This window comes from Hirundo rustica, chromosome 8 (assembly GCF_015227805.2).
Source record: "Hirundo rustica isolate bHirRus1 chromosome 8, bHirRus1.pri.v3, whole genome shotgun sequence".
Classification (NCBI taxonomy): Eukaryota; Metazoa; Chordata; class Aves; order Passeriformes; family Hirundinidae; genus Hirundo; species Hirundo rustica.
This window is the reverse complement of record NC_053457.1, coordinates 27,151,268-27,170,693: the sequence shown is the minus strand read 5'-3', so window position 1 is coordinate 27,170,693 and position 19,426 is coordinate 27,151,268. Positions and strand designations below refer to the sequence as shown.

Genomic DNA, 19,426 nt, shown 5'->3' with positions numbered 1-19,426 from the left:
TTTTTTCCCTTAAAGCCACTCCATTTTGGACAGGTTAATAGTTTTGATTTTAGGAGACAAGGATAAATCGTCAACAGCAGTGTCTGGGAAAAAAATACTAGAAAGTGTTAAAAGCTCTCTGTTCAGAGGTGACAGCAAGCAGATTTACAAACTTGGAAAATATAGGCTGCAGGAGTTGAAGAATTCAGGGCTGAGTCAAGCACCTTATGCTTCTGACAGCAGAAAGTTAATAAAGAAAGTGATGACATATCTTGAAGTATACGGATACAGGTAAAAGTCCAATAAATTCCCCAGTTCACAGCCGACATATTTACATTGAACAGCTGATATAATTAGAAACCGAAGGATTTAGAAAATTAAGGTTATTAAAAAAGAAGTACAGGATAATACAGATAAATGAAGGACAATGTAACAGCCATAAGCCAATGGAGAGACAATTTGTAGAGCATTAACAGAACGGTGAAACATGAGTTAGTGCTCAAATGCCTCAAGAATCTGCCATGATGTTAATCTGCATGCTGCTAAGTGGTCAATCAACACAATAAAATAAAAAATAGCTACTTTTTATAGGGATTAGTTGGCTTCTTCAGCAGAAGCAAATACCATACATGTGGAAAGAGCACTGACAATCCATAGCGTTCACAGAGGACATCCAACACTTCCAGAGCTGTCAGAACTTCAGTTGCAAGAGAGGATAAAAGAAGTTGCCCAGTCTTACTGTAGAGGCAAGTAACATCTAAAAATACCTCCCAAACTTCCAAAGTCCAAGATGTCCACCAAAGTAAAAATACAAACATTTTTCAAATGAAAAGGTCTCCCTATAAGTTATAATGGATGTTCATGAAATTATTTTTATTGGTCAAGAGCAAAAAGGGGTTGGTTGAAACTGAGGTCAGAGAAGTCAGAAAGAAAAACATCTAGAACACCTAATCAGAATTCAGTCTTTGTGCTTTGTTCAAAATAAAGAAGAAAAGATATTTGAGGAAGGTGCCACATGCCTTTAAGAACAAACTGGGAGCATTTCATACCCAACACCTCCCATGGTCCAGGCCTGGTTTGTCCTTCTCCAGTAAAAAAAAAAAAAAAAAAAAAAAAAAAAAAAAAAAGGATAAAGAAAGAAGAAAGATGACAGACTAGTAACTTCACCTCCAGTTGCTTTTTTTATTTCTAAAGTTTCATACCCTTTCTGAAATCCTAACTTACATCAATGCGCTGGTAAAAAACAACTCATTTCTCACTAACTGATGTATTTTTTTTTTTTCTGTCTACTCCCATCACCAACCTAGCTGAGCTCCCTTACTAACATCCTCACAGCAACATTCACAGGAGGTGGCAGACTTTGATTCTGCTGAGCACTTGTCTACATTGCAGGCTGGCCATTGTTCTTGCCATGCCCCAGCCCAGCAGTGCTCGTCTGCTCCAAATTCCTCCCATCGCATCTTCCTCCCCTACGCTCTTCCTTCAAATAAGTTCTAAGGCAAAAAAGAAATCTTTCCTTAGCGCATCAATAAGTAAACAACTTGCTACCCCCATTTCATTCACTAATAATGTACATGAAGTTGGGAGCCAACCCTCAGTGTCTTCTTTTGCTACTTTTTAAGTGCTCCCAGGATGGAAGAAGCCCCTGCTCGCTCTGAGTTTGGTGCAGGAATGGGTGATGCTTCATTGCAGTGCTGCCAGTCTTGAACTTGTCTGAAAGTGATTTGGCAAGGGAGAGTATTAAAAGTCCTGATTGCATTAAAATTAAGTTGCAGAAATACATCCCCTAAAACTTGAGCCACAAACCGTCACTTAATTAAAATCCTGACTCCAAACAGCACAACGATGACACAATGGTGATCTTTGGTTCATCCAAGGCTGGGTTCATAATCATTATTTAATCAAAATGCTCCACCATTTGCTGTAAACTCAGAGCAGTAGAAATAATTACTCTGGACTCAACATTACTGCTTATTTTAAAGACTTAAAATGTGCAGGCAGAAAATTGGCAACTTAAACTCCTGCACTGAGCAGCTTGAGGCTTGCAAAGCTGGCCCGATCTCTAGAGTTGATCCACTCTTAAAGCAGTAAGTGCACTTTAAGACATAGAGCTAAGCACAAAATAGATGAGACAGGCTACTAGCCAAGCAGCAAATAGAAAAAAAAGTTACATTATGTTTTTAAAAGAGAAGAAAATGTTTTGAAGATTCTGAAATATGTTTTAAAATTGAAGAGTGAGAATTTTTTTCAATCTTATTTAACTACATAAAACCACTGTATATGACATTTAGGTAGTACAAAGAACAAAGACTGCTAGTTATATCCGTGAGCACTGGAACCATTTATTATTTTTTGTTTCAAACGGATTTTTTATGACCCATTCATGTAGCTTAAACTTATCAATAGCGACAAGGGTGTTTTGCAATATTTCCTCTGGACATCAGAAGACCTTTGAGAAGAGTACATCCTTCAACTGTTTCAATCTGAGAAAGAGTTCCTTGAAGAAAGAAAGCAAAGTCAACATCAGAAAGTAAAACCAGAGCCAAATAAAATTACATTTGGGTTTGTTCAGGTTTCTCCCAACATCCTAATGTACCAGACTTATCTTGAATCTACAGGCCAATTAAAAAGTCAGGAAAGCTGGCAACATAAACAAGAAGTCTATGCCTGTTTTATCTCTAATACTTCCATGGAGCCAAAGAGTGTTTTAACCTTTATTGCACTGTTCAGAAATTAATTTCAAATGTGAATGGAACTATCTCCTGCTGTATTCACATTCATATTTAAACAACAAAAATCAGAAATAAAATAGCACCCAGGCATTAGAAAAATAAAACAAACCTAGAAGCTGATTAATAAATAATGCTTAAACACACTGACCGAAGAGTGCAGCAGTCTGTGCACAAATAAAGTAATCTGTAAACAGTGTGTGTATATAAATATATATATAAAAAACTTTCTTAAACATGGTAAAGCCCACGAAGCAGGTGAACAGCTCAGCAACCTCGGAGCTGGCTTCAGTGCAACTCACTCTTTGAATACGAATTAGCAGTGGGTAATTGCAGCATATTTATGAGGCCTTTTGCCTGGTCCTTCTCTCCAGTGAATGCTGTATTATTCATTGCGTGTGCCCTGACCCCAGTGCGCTCCTGTTCTGACAAATCATACTTGATTAAGACAAATCTTTATTAGTTAGCTAGTCAACTTCCCCATTTATCATTTGCAAATCCCATTCTCTTTTTCGGGTACAGTAAAAAAGTAACTGAAACAGGAACAATTTTTTCTCCGTATAAAATGAAATGCTTGTTACAGCCATAAGTGCAAACAGAAGCCTAGAAGTCAGTAACAGACGATAAAACAAAGCTTTAACGGGCATAAATTACAAATGGGGCAAAACTCTAACACAACAGTGTACCTTAGATAGGCTGAAGAAGCATTAATTACCTCATCCTTTCAAAGGTTTCCCGTTTTTTTCACAAACTGAATCTCTCAAAATCTAAATGCCATGAAAAGAAATGCATTGCAAAGCTGGATGATGAAAGCACCAAAGTTTAAAAAATAATAATAAAGATAATGCTGAGGAAAGTTATTGTTCAAGGTTTCTAACAATACTAAAAAAAAATCTTTTAAAAGGAGGAAAAATGAACACCAAATTATTAATGAAGCTTAAGTTTCCCTTGAAAATGCAATATAGCTCTAAAGAGGTGCATTTTGGAGAGGAAAAAAACCCCTTTTAAGAAAATGTTAGTGTATTTATTGGGTAATTTACAACCAGAAAACCGTGTCTTGTGCAATGAACAACAGTTTTGTCATGATGGTGGTTTTGCTTGCAGAGAAGGATGTTTCTTCTACCACGGCTCTGAAGGTCTGAAGCAGCTACTTGGAGGTGGAAGGACAAGGGACTGAGGGAAGGGACAGTCTGTAGCTTATTGGGCCAGCTGCAGTTCAAATTCCAACTCTACCCCAAAGCCTTATTCTCTGGAGGCATCTCTAGTAGATGCCCACTTGGCTGTATTTTTGTTTGGTGGTGAGCTTTAGTAGATTGTGCATTTTATTACATTTTGAATCTTGGTTTTCTACATTGTGACATTGTGATATTTATACCCATCAATTAGAATCTCTGTTCATCTCCTTACTCAGCACACTTCCTACAGTCTTCCTTCAATTACAGCTTCCCATCTAAAACCATTTTTCTTTTTCTTTTTTTTTTTTTTTTGTTTGTTTTTTTTTTCTTTTTTTCTTTTTTTTTTTTTTTTTTTTCCCCTGCAGGACCAATGCAGCTATGGATTCTGCTGCTTTTTCACACACATGAGCTAGAGTGCTAGTTATTTCCATCTGTAATGTTGCCTTTGATTACACCCAGAGTAATGCTGAGAAAAACCACTGCCTCACTAAACCCACAGCAAAAGTTCAGAGGGAACAATGAAAATAACTCGATGGCCTTGCAAATCCATGTTATCAGGAGGGATAACAAAAGGGAAAGAATCCAAACTAATTTTAAAATCCTGGCTGAATTTGCAGGGCTATGTGCATATATATGCACACATATATATATATTAAATTAAAAAGTCTCTGCTCTTGCACTTGTAAAACAAAGATATTTCTTCTAGAAATTGCTGAGATGGAAAAATAGATGATCCCATAATAGAATTTTTACAGCACTCCTCAGAGCAGATTCATATTTTAAGGATCGAGTTAAGGTCCCCAGATGGTGTTTCAGAGGTTGACTTACATGGGACCTTTATTACTTATCACACAATTTGCTTCTAAGACATCCCTGCTAGGAAAAATTGTAGAAAAACCTGATTTTTCAGTAAGTGCCTAAGATGACAAGTGGGATTTCTTCTGATGGAGCAACCCAGCAACACTTATCAACAGTTTTGGCACCTGTACATTAGACTGCCACTATGTGATTTGATTTAGGGCAGACCTGGAGATTTCTAAAAACAAACTTCTCCAGAATAGAGCAGTTTACTGCATGGGGCAGCAGCTTCTTCTTGGATGCTCCCAAAGCAGCAGCCTGGAGTGCTCCAAGTGCCATCCCAGCTACTGGAAATAGTCTTTGGGTCCCCAAGGATTTGGCTCAGGGTTACCAGAGGCTGCTGCTCGCTCTTGGGTGCTACTTGAGCTGCAGCTGGCACAGACACGGGCACTGGAGGTGCCACGGAGAAGTGCTGGCAGCTGAACGGTCTCTGTGGGGATGTGCCAGGCCTGGGTGACATCTCCCCTCTCTCCTGGTCTGCCAGACTTGTCAGCATGCAGGACATGCTGCCAAAGGCACAGGTGCGGGATGCCATTAACAAATTTGTGGGACTTGTTGGCGGGCCACTGTTAAGAGTTTATTCGTGTGGATGATCTGTATGCTGCAGACAGAGGGAATTTAGTATGTTTTTCTTTGCTGAACCTTATTTCTTGATTTCTAGAAGACAAACATGAGTAAAACACTATGTCTAGCAGCCCTTAGCCCACACAGTAAAGAGAGAAATATCTGGATTTTCTGTCATGCTCAAAGTTCAAGAACACAGGGAGGCAAGGCTTGAGAGAGGACCCCAGACTGCTGGGTTCTGTACTTGAAATGGAAGTCATGCCACCTATGGGCAGGTACCATCCAGCCCAACATCCTCACTGATGTTACAGACCTGAGCCCTTGGCCATTTTCACATTTTACTGATGTTCTGGATGCCAGTTAAAAAATATATATATATATATATATACACACACACACACACATGTATACACACATAAAATTGAACTTTCTGAAATTTCTTCAGGCAATTTTTAATGTTGCAAGATAGGAATTTGAGAGAACAGAACTGCAGTACTGTCTCAGGCACTACTCTACCCCTGGCAAATATTTATGCCTGCTTCCCTGATCCTAAAATGGGTGTGAAGGAATCCACATTGGTCAAACAGCATGTAACATTAAAAGAATTGTTTTCCTATGGAAGGCATTTAAATACTGTGCTTAGCTACTTATATATTCATTTTCGTTACAACTACTAGTTTGAATACCATTTTAATTGGAAAAAAAACAAGATAAGAAGTTATTTTTAAAATGAGATCTGAAGTGGCCCACCCTCCTCAAATACAGAACATTATATTTAATCTAATAAGGGGTTTTTAGATTATTTGAGCCCCAAAATATAATTACCCCATGGTCGACTGAATTGTTAAATTATTGCAGTATGACAATTTAGTGCAAATACCCAGTTTACAAACATAACTTTGCTGGAAATTCTCAAGAAGTGTTGAACCGATGTCAGTGTCTCAGTAATTTCGCAGTTTAAAAACAGTTAGAAATGTAATGACTACACTGCACTTGATTAAAGCATTTACAGCTCTAATCAAAAACTGACAGCAAGATCAAAGATGTTAACTTAAATCTCTCTTCTAATTATGTTTAAAATGCCACACCTCAGGCCTGTCTCTCCTCTTCTTTTTCAAACCAAATTCTGCTTAAGAAAGATCTAACACTTCTTAACAGTTCATTATCCAATAAAACTATTCAAAGCTTAAAAGCAATCTACACAATTAGTCAGGACCTCAGGGAGTCCACCGGTAGTCTTTATTACAGGGCTTCATATTAAAACACCTTAATTATATTTGTCAAATGGATTTCATTAAAACCCATCGTCACTTTAATTTTCATATTTTGACAGTGCTGGCATAGCATTATTACCACCTGCCAAGCTACGAACTACAACAAAATTATCAAATTCCTTCAAATACTAAGCAGTTTCTTTTTGTACCTGACCAATGATTTCCCTCTTTTTGGTGAATGCACCATAATTAAGAGAAATAATTAAAATTTCATATTCAAGAAGCACACAGGCAAGCTAAATGTGCAGGTGTGTAAATAAGAACCTGTATGGATACCTGGCTGCCAGGAGCACATAATACAAAGGTAGGACACATATACTGAAGTGCTTCTGAATAATAAAGCCAAGACATCAAACAGAATGCACTATTATTTAATCAAATGACAACCATGAGGATTTGAAAGCAGAGGACATTTTAACTTCTACTCATTATCCTGTCATTTCAACACAACAGAACTGGGGATTATGACCATATACTGTAACCACGGTCTTATTTTAGATTTAATCCATGGAGGTTCCACTTGACTTTAGACAATCACATTGAAATTTAATTAAAACAAAATTTTTCATCCTCTCTTCATACAGTTAAGTACTGTGACAGGGCTTCTGATATTTAGGATACATTTCCAATGCAGGACATACCAATTGTTGTTTGATTTTTTTTACTTAATACTTAATACTCAATACCACAGCAATTAACGACTTTAGATAATTACCAATAATATAAAAGGTAGGTACCAGCATCTGTCATGTAACACAGTTTGGGCTGTTAACATCATCTTGGATACAGAAATAAATTATTTCCTCTTTTTTGTTATCTGAAATGCTGTACAGAAAACTGAGCAAATTTATTGTTATTGTGCATATATTTACTGAGCTAAATTCAAGCCTGATTAACTCCATGTTCTTCAGTGAACATGTGTGTGAGATGACTTTGGCCCACAACAGATAAAACAATGGCATGCAGATTGCAATGGGGAAAAGAACAGAGAATTTTCCTTTCTTCCATATAATCATAGCAAGAAATAAGAAATTAAGAGGTTTCTGCCATATGTCTAACACACTTCACTGCTTTGTACAAAGGTCTCAAGAGTAATGATCTCTGTGTGTTATGAATATTTTAAGACTTATTAAATGTTCTTGGATTATTGTGAGTAAAACTATGGGATTCTAAAGAACTAGTTTAAATGACAATCAAATATTATTCCTACTTAGGGTGAAATAAAATTTTTATAATTATTTAATGTATTATCAAGGAAGAAAGCTTCAACCTCTTTCACACTGTATCACAAGTTTTAGCAGAGGAATTGCTGAAGACGTGCTAGAGTTTATTTTATTTAATTTCTTTTTTTTCTTTTCATTGCTTTAATTGCTTTTGAATTACAAAGACATAAAGCAGAGTACTTACAAGCAAGGGACTATGAGCTGATCACAGATCTCTTATTTGATTTTTTGGCAAGTCACCTTATTTCTTTTATGCTATTTACTCTATCTGTAAAACTGAGGTAAAGAATGTTTCTACTAGAATTCCACTGAAACAAGGAAATGCCCACATGCTGCTTAGCTTTGTTACTAGGACATCTTACAGCAAACAACCAGAATTTTTGGTGTCTCTTGTTCAACTTCAAACTATCACAACAGCCTTGGGGGTTTCTCTTAGAAAACCTGTAACCCAGAAACAAACTAGGAGAAAAACACTGTTTTGAAAACAATCCCAGCCCAAAACAGTGTAAGTTTGCTTCTACTGACGTGGTGGGAGCCAGCTCCTCCAGCTTAACACAAGGACGGATGGAGGGATAGGGAAACTTCCCAGATGGGGAGCTGGTGGATGAGGGAAGCTCACACACGCCTTTGACACAACTGGTCAGGTTTTCCCTCTTGAAATCTCCTCCTCCCTCTGCACCCAGGCTCCTGCCCTCTCTGTGAGGGCTGTGTAAGGCTCTGACTTTGGTTCCTTTCCTCCTCACAGATCTGCAGTTGATTTACGGCTGGAAAATCTCATGCACCAACTCAGTTGCAATTTAATGAGGGACAGATTTCCCTCCCTGCTACACTGCCATTCCCTCTTCCATCTCTCTCACTGCTTAGCCTTAAATTCAACACAACACAGCAATTCCTTGTCCTCTAACATGTCTCCATACCACCTATTCTCATGACATGCAACATGATTGTCTTCCTTTCTACCCAGCCTTGACATCTTTTTTCACTCAGTTCTTTTTTTCTGTCATTGCATTTTGGGCAAGGGCTCTGATTCTTTCTGCATGACATCAACAGGAAACAGACTGGTCCCAGCCATACCCTTCCTAAAACCCTCTTCTAGGCTTTCACCCTTTATTTATATTATCACATACTTTTGTTTTAGCTTTTACAAAAACATCTATGCACCACCTACAGTAACCTAGAACATTGCTACAAAGACTGTTTTTTAGTATCATACTGGTCTTTTTCTTTCATACCACCATTTCTCCTCAGTTCAGCATATGAAACAATAGCTACATTCCTTCTGTAGCCAATCCCTTCATGGTCTGACTTCTCCCATTGTCTACCAGCACATTAATTCCTCTCTCAGCTCGGATATCGTTCACCTGTTAAATTTTTACTCAAGCATTTCTGCACTTTCTCTCATGCTGCCATGACTGAAAGGAGCTGAGCATAAACAAGTCATCACCTCATCCCACTCTTGCAATCTCTGGGCTGGCTTCTCTTGTCCATTGATATACCAGAGATAATAATTTCTTCCCCGTCCATGGAAAACTCAGGCACAACCACGAACCTTTGTATTAGCTGAGTTACTAAATGTCTAGTCCCAGATGGATAAGCAATAGCAGAAAATCTAGTGAGCCCCTGAGAGTATGATCCACAGGGGAGGAGGGAGGAACAGTAAGAAACAAGTTAGCACCACTTGTCTTCAGTGTTTCAGAGCAGGCGTGACACAGCGATTTACAACGTGCACTGCGTTACTGTCAGGTTTTACCTTCCTAAAGCAAACGCTATCCCCCACAAGCTATCAGCAAATAGAATGTAAATCTTGTTGTCATGAGTGAATAACTTATTAAATTGACACTATTACTAATAATTACAGAAGATGTGCCTGTTTTTCGCTCCTGACAAACAGGAAGCCAGCCATGTTTCCCATTTCAGCGACGATACACAAGGAACAATTCAAAGTGATGCTCGTCCCTGGCTGGCACGTATTCTTTACCATTTGAAGTTTATTTGATACAAATGAGGGTCTACAGAACCCTGCTGACATGAAGTCACAAAGAGCATATACATTTATGAATACTGCATTTACTGCACTCTGTATGCGTTGTTTGTTAGGTCTCAGGGCTTAAATCACAGCTCTGAATCTATCTTGAAGATGTTAAGGATGTGTTGTGAGCTTTTGCTTTCTCTCCTCCAGCCCCCCAAACAAAACAAAACAAAACACCACCACAGCCTTCATGGCTTTAATTATTAAGTTTATATTTTCTGTTTTATCTTAAATCCCATAATGGAAGCAACCAGGGTGTTTTTTTCTGCCTCCTTGTTTCCTTTTTTTCTTTTTCTTTTTTTTTTTTTTTTTTTTTTTTTTTTTTCCCCAGTAATAGTACACACTCTTAATGTAGGAAGGAAATGTGAAGACAGAACAATCCAGCTGGATTAGACATTTTTGAAACCTACTGCCAGCAGTGAGCTGTCAAAGCCAGCAATCATATGTAACCCTGGCGAAAAAGAACTAGGGACTGCTGTGAGGAGATTTACTTAGAAGAAACTCTCAAATAGTGCTTTCATGTCCTGATTCTCCTCCCCTAAACCAGTTCTACACCTGCTTGTTGTCTCCCTCACCTCCTTGAAGTTACACCTGGTTTATAGTCTGTGGTAGGAATACTTTCTCTATTCCAAAATTAACTATTGCAGTTCTACAGCCTCAGTGCAGAACACCTTGACAAATATTTATTGTCTGGTAAATACTGATAAACTGTGTAATAACCTGGCTTTGCTTTCTGGCATAGCAGTCTGTGTCAGTCAATCCTCACGGTTCTCCTCTTAAATCTTAAAAGCTATGAAAATGGGGGGTAGCTATTAATCCAGAGATCTCTACAATGTGTCCAAGAGTAAAATCAGTCTTATTATCTTTTTTTTTTTTCAGCTCAGAAGCTGACAAAAGAAGGATGTAGCCAGAACTCAGAATTCATCATTCTGACCTTACTCCCACTTTTCTACAAGACCATAATTATGCTTTATATTCCATCTTTTCACCGGAAAGCTGTTAATAAGCACCAGGATAACTTGGTAATAAGCACCATTAAAATTAAAAGACATGAGAAGTTATTATGGCAATGGAAAGGAAAGCAAGACAAAAGTTAAAAGAACTGACCGGAAGATGAAAACACAATTTAGGGAGTGAATCTGGGATACTGAAGAACAGGGTCTCAGACAACCAGTGGGGCAAAAGCAAAGACCAAGACTCTGTTGACTAATCATTACAATGGCAAGATCCTTAAACTGTACAAAACTGGTCTTTCTGGATTAAAAGAGGAATGACTACAGAACAGAAGGCCAACATCTGAACTTTGGCAATATCTAGGCTACCAACTTGCCTGAGTCTCTCTCCACTATAAAATCAAAGTAATGCTACTTAATTATTTTCTAGCAATGGCATGAAGATTTATTGATTAATACCAAATTTTAAGCTTTTAAGAACCCTCTGATTCATGCAGAATCTGAATTTTAATGCAACAGTTAAGGAAAAAAAATACAATTACAAGAGCGTCCAATTTGTGTGATATGTGTATTCTTTCTGTTGGATGGAAAATCACAGAAGCCACTGTTGATCCACATACTGGAAAAACATACAAAGAGTCAATTGAATAGTTTAGCTTCACAATTTGTAATTTGAAAGCTCAGTACCACCTTAAATTTTAACCAGAAGAGAGGATTTATAGAATACTGGCTACTTTCCCTCTTTTAAATTGATCAGCCATTACAGTTAACAACCTTCCCACACCACAGAAATAAATAAAGAATGTTGTATCCATTCTAATTTTAAAACTCTTATCATCATTAAAACCACAGTTGATTTAGTCAGAAGTTCCATCTATTATGTGCTGTAATGATTTAATAGTGCCAATTAGATCTATAGTATTCCTAGAAATGGAGGAGTTGCAGCTGGAGCTCTGCAGACCAGTCAACCAATTTTCAAAGGATATTCAAAGGTCTGCACCACTCTATTCTAGGTAGAAGATCAAATTGTAAAGGAAAAAAGAAGCAGGATTTCAAAACAAGTATTCCAATATGACAAATAACTCTTCTTCCTGGGCTTTGCTTTTGTAGAAAAGAGAAGTATTTCACCCTCCTATTCCATAAGTAGCTGGAAATGCTCTGCATATTTTAATAATGACATCAAATAACTTGCTAATTCAAGATACTTTAGCCAGCCATGTGTCCTAGTGAGAGACAATGCATGAGCCCTTTAAAGTATCTACAATACAGAATATGTTCCTTGATAATGTCATTAAGCCATGATGACATGTACCAAGCAATTGCTGGCAAAGGTCAATAACCTGATCCATTTATACAACGGATGCCTGTTAAAACAGTGTTTAAAGAACAATCGAATGATTGATGACCATAAGCTCAATGTTGGCCATGACGTGCTGGGCGCACACACGGCGTGTTCTGCAAGCACTCCACGTACCCCTGCTGCTGGGGAAGGAAATTCTGTTCTGCCAGAAAACAAACCAAAATGTTTAGACAAAAATGCTGACAACAGTAATTGAGTAAATAGGGGTCTGAAGATGCGTTTTGTGAGCACTGAGCGCTTAAAATGTGATGCTGATCTAACTGAGTACAGCTCAGTTTGAAAATAAGGTGCTCTGGGCAAAACAGCACCCTCTGAGCTCCATGTCACAGCCTGGGAAAAAGAAGTGACCATCCCATAGATATCTATCACTGATTTCTAAAATTGTTGATTTTTAATTTAAACTGATTCATTAAAATGCAGCTTGATTTCATGCACATTTCAATTTCGCCAGCTCAAAAGCCATTGTCAAAATCCACAGGTCCAATTTGCTGTGTTATTTAAAAAAAGGGAAGAAGGATTATTTCCAAAATATTTTTGTTGTTTTAATCTGTCAACAACCATCATTCTGTCAACAGAGTGCTGCACACTTCTTAGAATTTAATACCCTTTTCTAAACAGTAATTAACCTAACAGCTTCTTGCAAGTCATTTCTCTGTCTCACCAGAAAAGCGTGGTGACCTGTGTGTTCTGTAGGACAGGAATGCTTCCCAAAATTGTCATGTGGTCCCCACACAGAATTAATTCTGTCATTCTAAAGTGGCCACATTTCACTTCCCACAAACAAGAATGATCTTGAAAGTAATTTATATATATATATGATCATAAAAGTTATAAAATAAATATGATCCATCCAAAGCATTTGATATTCTGTAACTGTAATAGTTCTGGCTTTCATGAGATAAACACACTGGGACCACATTGTGCTGCTGAAGTGCACCCTTCAATTAAAGAGCATTTCTGCACACAAGCCAGTTCCTCATGGAGGTGTTGATTATAAGTGGCATTCATCAGAATCAGTGGTATAAAAATAAGCTCCCTGCCATTTTGCTGCATCCATAAACAGGTGTGGCCTGAGCTTTATTAGTTGCCCAGACAAAATGACACGCAAGGACTGTATCTCAGCATGAGTCACAAAGCAAAATTACAGTTCTGTACTGCACTTGTGAGACTTCCTAAAATATGTTTCCCAAGTCGGGGCAGCAGTCAGTGTTGTTGGTTAGCACAGTCAGGAACTGGATCCACCCCTTCCCAGGCCCTGAAGAACTCCTGCATCGTGGTACAACAGTTCCATACTGTCCTTAGAGCTCCACCTTTCCTACAAGAGTGCAATTTCTGCATGGCACAGTGAGCAATGTTATATTGGAATTATATTTAAAAGCATTCATATGAAAAGCCATCACTTCTCCCACCAGCCACAAAACCAGCTGAAACAGAGCAGAAAACAGCTAAAGCAACAGTGAGTTACCCATTAATGAGTTTTCCATCTCACTCTCAGCACAGACGGAAGTTCAGTCTGCTCCTTAACACTCATGAGCCAAACAACTGATAAAAATCGATGCCAAGTACTCCAAAGTTCTTTAGATTTTGGAAGCTAGCACCAACTGACTTACTAAAGGAATCTATCCTGTTTCCATCCTGTTTGGCTCTGTACTTAAAGCCTCTTCTGCTCACATTGTTTTAACCACATACACCAAGATGGATTTTTCCCCACAAGGCTTCACAGGCACATCACAATTTTCACTTCAAGTGTCCAAAGATCTCTCAGCAAGCCAGTCTGTTTCCCATGTCCCTCCATTAGAAATTAAGTTTTCATCTTCTTTCTTTCTCTGTGAAAGAAATCAACTTATTTCCCATTTTATATGACACAATCCCATTTCTTCCCTTCCGCTACTGTCCTCCTGCCAGGTTCTTCCCACCAGCTTCTCTTGTGTCCTCCTCTATTTTTCAGCCATGAGGTGATTGGAACACTGGAGCCTGATGATGTCCACAAAGTGACAAAGACTTATCATTTACAGATTGGGAATGGAGATGTGGGAATGTTATGGTTCTTCCAAAAGTCAGGATAAATTAGTGAGACAAAGGGGTATCTCCTGACTTCCAGCTTTTTAGCATAGAACATTGGAACATTTAGCTTGTAATTTTTGTAATGTTCAAGAGGGGGAAAATAGGCATCATTCTCAGGTGCTAGGAACCTTCCACTACACATTCTTACATGCTCTTCTAAGATGTTGAAAGAAGAGGGGTTTTCTTTTTCTACTGTTTCTGGTACAGAAGTCAGTACCTTTGAATTTTGCCTCCTTGGCGCGGGGAGCAAGCCCAAGCTGGGGCCCAGAGCTGCAGGGGTAGGAGGTTAGTCCAGACCACAGACCAAGAACAGCTCAGAGACTTGCAGTGAAGGCAAGCATTCCATGGGAGGATGTGTTTAGAGGATTCTTAACTTCTCTCTACATTAAAGAGCACTACATTTTGTTGGGTTTGATTTCCCCCCCACTCTTTTTGGCCTAGGGAAAAAATCCACCTTCACTTTATTAATAGTGAATTCAAATGGTTTTTCTGCTGCAATTTAACAACTTTTTTTTTTTTTCCCCCTGCACAGAGACAAGACAGTCTTCTCTCTTGAACCCTTCAACATATTTGTTCTGCATTATTTTTTCATTCGCAGTTATCCTGGAGGCTCTCAATGTTTAAATAGCTCCCTCCTTCCCATATAAAGCTGTGCACTACTATCGATCAACTTAGGCTGGGAGTTACTATAAGGCATTTTTCAATAATCAGCCAAGCTGTTCAGAGAGTGTCTTGGATATAACCCTTAGGTAAACAGCACAACACACAAGGAACTTTCACTCAGCAAGCACATCTTTCCAATCTCGAGGCTGGCTGCCAGTGCTTCACCAGACAAAGAACTTGATTCTGACTTTCTACTCTGTAGGTCAGAGGCCAAGTTATATTAGCTGAAGATGTCTTTATCATTATGCACAGCATTTAAGTTTCTTAGTACACTTGTATATTTAAAGATCTCACAGTCATATGCCTTTCAAATAAGGGGTCAGGAAGTAAATAAGCTTTTAATAAGTATCAGTTTAGTTTTTAATAAAAAAACACTCCACAAATAAAACCCCATTCATCTAACAAGACAAAGGCATGGCTGTGCAAGAATTTTAGGTATTAACTAGGTGAAACATCTTTATCAGTGAATTGGAATCAATTACCTCTCCCTTTCCTGGCTGAAGAGAGAGGAAGCAGAAAATAATTTTAAGCTAAACAAAATAAATCATAGGAAAAGGATGATACATACAAACAATATGTCAAGCAGTATCCCCACTCACATAGAGACGAGTAAGCAACTCAGAATTTTTCAGTTTTCATTTAATTCATCCCTGATATAAAATGCCAGGTTCATTCTATTTTTACATTACCTCATTAATCAAAAATGGGAGAGAAATGTGATTGGCATGAAAGACTTAAAATCATTCATACTTTATGCCTTAAATAGCTATATTCATTGGTTACTTCCCACAGCACTTAATTCTGAAATGAAAAACATGGGGTGTTTTAATTTCCTCTTAACTGTAAAGCATCAAATTATGCTACATTGTTTTTTTAGGTCTGAGAGATCCTTAAAAGACAAGCCTGTGTAAACTAAAATGGCAAAAAAAAAGTCTGATGTAAAAATAGTCCTAGGTCATTGCTTTGCACACTAAAACCAGTGATGTTCACACCCACCAGTGGGCGAAAGATAAACATCACAAAAGTAAATAACACTCTGAAATAGCTGGCTCCTATGAGTCCTGCAGACAGCACAAACTGTTTTGTAGTTTTAAAATAAGATTATGCATAAGCAAATCCACATGACTTCCATGACAATTTCTGAACGTGTTTTCAGGTCAACATCTGTGCCGGGCAGCCAGGGCAGAGCCCTGTGGTGCAGCTGTTCCCAGTGCCCTGCTGGCACTGCCCTCACTGCTTCCCTTTCCCTTCCCTGTCCGTGGCCAGGCTGGCTCCTGCTGCCTCACCCTCACCAAGGAGTGAGGCAGTCTGTGGTGGCAGGACACAAAGATGAAGGCGAGCGTGGCTGGGCAGCACTCAGGTACAAAGCTTCGAATTGAGACACACACACAAGGACCCTTGGAAAGCTGAGGTGCCCCACATTCAGAGCTCTCTGCGTCTGACAGATGGCTGAGGAGCACAGCACTTACCTCTCTCCCTACAGAGCACCACCTTAACCATCAAGAATGAACAGGGTTACAGCAACTCGGGAAAATTCTTGTGCAATGGCAAATGCAATTCAATGCAGGTAAACGCAGGATAAAAATTGTAAGACAAAGGATTCCAAAAGAAAGCCAAGACATTAGGGGAAAGTGTTCAGAGGCATGATGATTGAAGAGAGATTTAAGTGTCCTCCTGGGTTATGAAAGCTTAAGCTAATGGATAACTGCAGTGGGAAAATAATGCTGCACAGTGAGCTGTATGCCTAGAGGAATAAAAAGCTAAAATTCTGGCGCTGACTGGTACATAACACTGACTGGAAGCCCTGCCTGTAGTATTGCATTGTCTTGATACACATAAATTAGTATTTCTAAGTAAACTGACAAAAGAGGAAGATGGAGGGAGGATCATCTGAAACAGAAATTCGTATTTTTTAGCCCAGTGTAGCCAGCTCAGTACCACACAGAAGCTGCAGGTCACCACCATACTGCTGCCATTTTCCTTTTCTGGCCATATTCTGTGACAGCACAGATGGGATTGCGAAAGAGAAGTCACAGAAGGAATCTCCACAGGGTCATTCAGATGCCTTTGCTGTGAATGTATGCTTCATGCTCAAGGGCAAGTAACGTGCTGGATTCTTTCATAGAATAGATTAAGAATATTCAAAGGGCTGAAGGGAGGTGGTAGGCAGAAAGGACAAAGAGACAGTGATTATAATGCACACATACAGTATAGCTCTCCTTATCCTTAAAAACAGAACAAACCAAAAAAGTGAAACAACCAACTATGGAAATTTAGCTAAGCACTTGCTTATGACAGATCCTGAATTATGGGAGGTGATGTGCATGTTCTACGCTTTGAGACAGTAATCAAAACAAAACAAGAAAATAACATCACCAATGTGTCCTGTAACCTGGGAAACATTTAAAATAATTCACAAGATGGAAAAAACTTCTGTGGTAAATACAAATTATAATGCTCAACTCTTTAAAACAGTGTTAATTCAAATTATTTCAGGACATGATTACTATAAAGCGTAATTTTACACTTCAGAATAACTTCAGCACAGTTCCTTGGGGAGCTGCAGCCAGAGCTTCCCCTGAGCCTGGCCTGTTTAGGCAGAGCACTGCCTGTCTCCAGGTCATCCTGAGCTCTGCTCAGGTGTCACATCGCCAGTACAAGGGAGGCAGGACTCAGGAACACACAGTGGCTCAAAGTGCTGGCCCATCACCTTTACAAAATAACTGGTTCAGATATGCTCTGTAGAAACTAAAGTCATGGAGAAAGGAGTGTAGCATCTGATTTGGCACTTAATAAGATACAAAATCTTTGTCATGTCCCAAGTACTGTGTATCAAAAAATGATTTCAATTTCCTCTAGAGCCCATCTTAAGATCAAAAAACGTAAGAATTTTTGAAAAGGAATACAATGCCACACATATGCAGGATCTTTGCCAGATTTCTGTGCAACCAGAGAGAGACTTAGGGCAGAAAAGACAGTTCCAAGACCATGCCCCAAGGAAGTTTCTGAAAATCAAGATGCTGCCTTTAGTTACCAAAAAGTTCCAAGTTCAACTGGTGCAAAATTTTGAAGCTAGGAATGTGCAATCCATTTGAATCATGTTTAAATTTATTTAATTAGTTAATCAAAATAAAACCACACCCCTTTGTCATTATTTAAGGTAGACCATAAGCTACAGCTCAGCACAATGCTTTGCAACAGGGATTTGAGCCCTCAATTCTCAAACTAAGTCAACCTTAAAGAGCAGTCAGTGTGCAAGGGCACCTGTGTTAAGGAATACCATCCTTACTCTTCCCCCACCTTTTTTTTTTTGGTTCATTAATCCCCTGAGGGTCCCATGGGTGACTGGAAGAACACGTCAAGGCTCCCTGTTCAGCACATCTGTAACAGGCACAGAGCATCCTGTCTTCCTTTCACTCAGTGCTCTGGGCACTTTCTCCCCTCCTGCTAAACCACCAGGACAAACAGCTTCAGGCTGCAAGTTTTCCTCTTGGACAGCTTTCACATGAGCCCACCCCAATCCTAGCAGGGATCTCACCCTGGGCTCCATCCTGACGTCACCCTGCTGCACGGTGTCTTCTGCTCACATCACCAATGAACACCTGGTCCCAGCTGCCGGGCTGGGGGAATATCAGGTTGCTGTTACAAAGCTTTGTTGGCAGATAATTTTAAAGAAACACGTTCTGAGAATGTTTTTACAATCTTCACCTCTACCTGTTCTGTCCTAAAATCCGTTTTTCACTATCGCTTCTCCAAAAGACAAATTTTATGTTTCTTTTTTTTTTTTTTTTTTTTTAAACCCACTAGAAGGAATCCCCTACTGCCTACACAATAAAGCCAGACAGAGGCAAGATTCTTTCTCACAGATCTTATCCCTCTAAGCCATCAGGCTGACTAAACCACTATCCTTTGATCAATAGGCAGCTAAGTGGGAATTTTCAAAAAAACCTTTAAGCAAAATAAAGTTGCTTCCTTATTACACACAGGTCTTACTCCCCCAAACTAGAAGAGTAGTGGGATTTCTTTTGTTCATTTTTTTTATTTTTATTTTTTTTTGTTCAAAACTTGTTCAGTCTGGTTGCAAGATAGATCCCATCCAGGCAGAGAAAGCCCCGAGAATAAGAGAGTATTTACTACCACTGAAAATGGTGATTGCATCAAAGGCTCAGCAAAGTGGCCAACTGTGAGAAATTGTGAACCATACACTAAACTTCACCATTTGTTTACAGTTAAATGTGCATTAAAAAGAGGTGTCTAATTAACTGTCTGTAAATGTAAATGTATGCTGTGTTTAATTAAAGGGATGTGAATAAAAACAGTGGTTCCACCCACAGCATAAATGGGGACTGGTTCTTACAGCTCTATTTTAAGCTGTCCGTAGTGTCAAAAAAAAGTAGTTTTATGTATGAGACTCAGTTTGGACATTGGACTTCTGAGATCCTATTAGAGCAATCACCAAGTGTTAAAAAGCCAAAACATCTTTTTGGAGACCACTGCCAGACAGCAAAGAAAATGACTTTCTAATAAAATCGGATCAATTTTCTAGCTAACCTGT

The 19,426-nt window shown here is 38.8% G+C and overlaps 1 protein-coding gene across 6 annotated transcripts in view; it reads right to left on the bottom strand.

The window, feature by feature from the left end:
- VTI1A (vesicle transport through interaction with t-SNAREs 1A) overlaps positions 1-19,426 on the bottom strand; it is a 257,176-nt gene that overhangs the window by 106,100 nt on the left and 131,650 nt on the right. Inside the window, exon 7 of one of the 6 annotated variants that reach the window (XM_040070818.2) lies at positions 2,356-2,476. The exons of the other annotated variants lie outside the window; for them this stretch is intronic. Within the exon in view, the coding sequence (XP_039926752.1) occupies positions 2,379-2,476 (98 nt within the window). The 3' untranslated portion in view covers positions 2,356-2,378. Of the gene's footprint in view, positions 1-2,355; positions 2,477-19,426 lie in introns of those variants that run through there. 6 annotated transcript variants of the gene reach the window in all.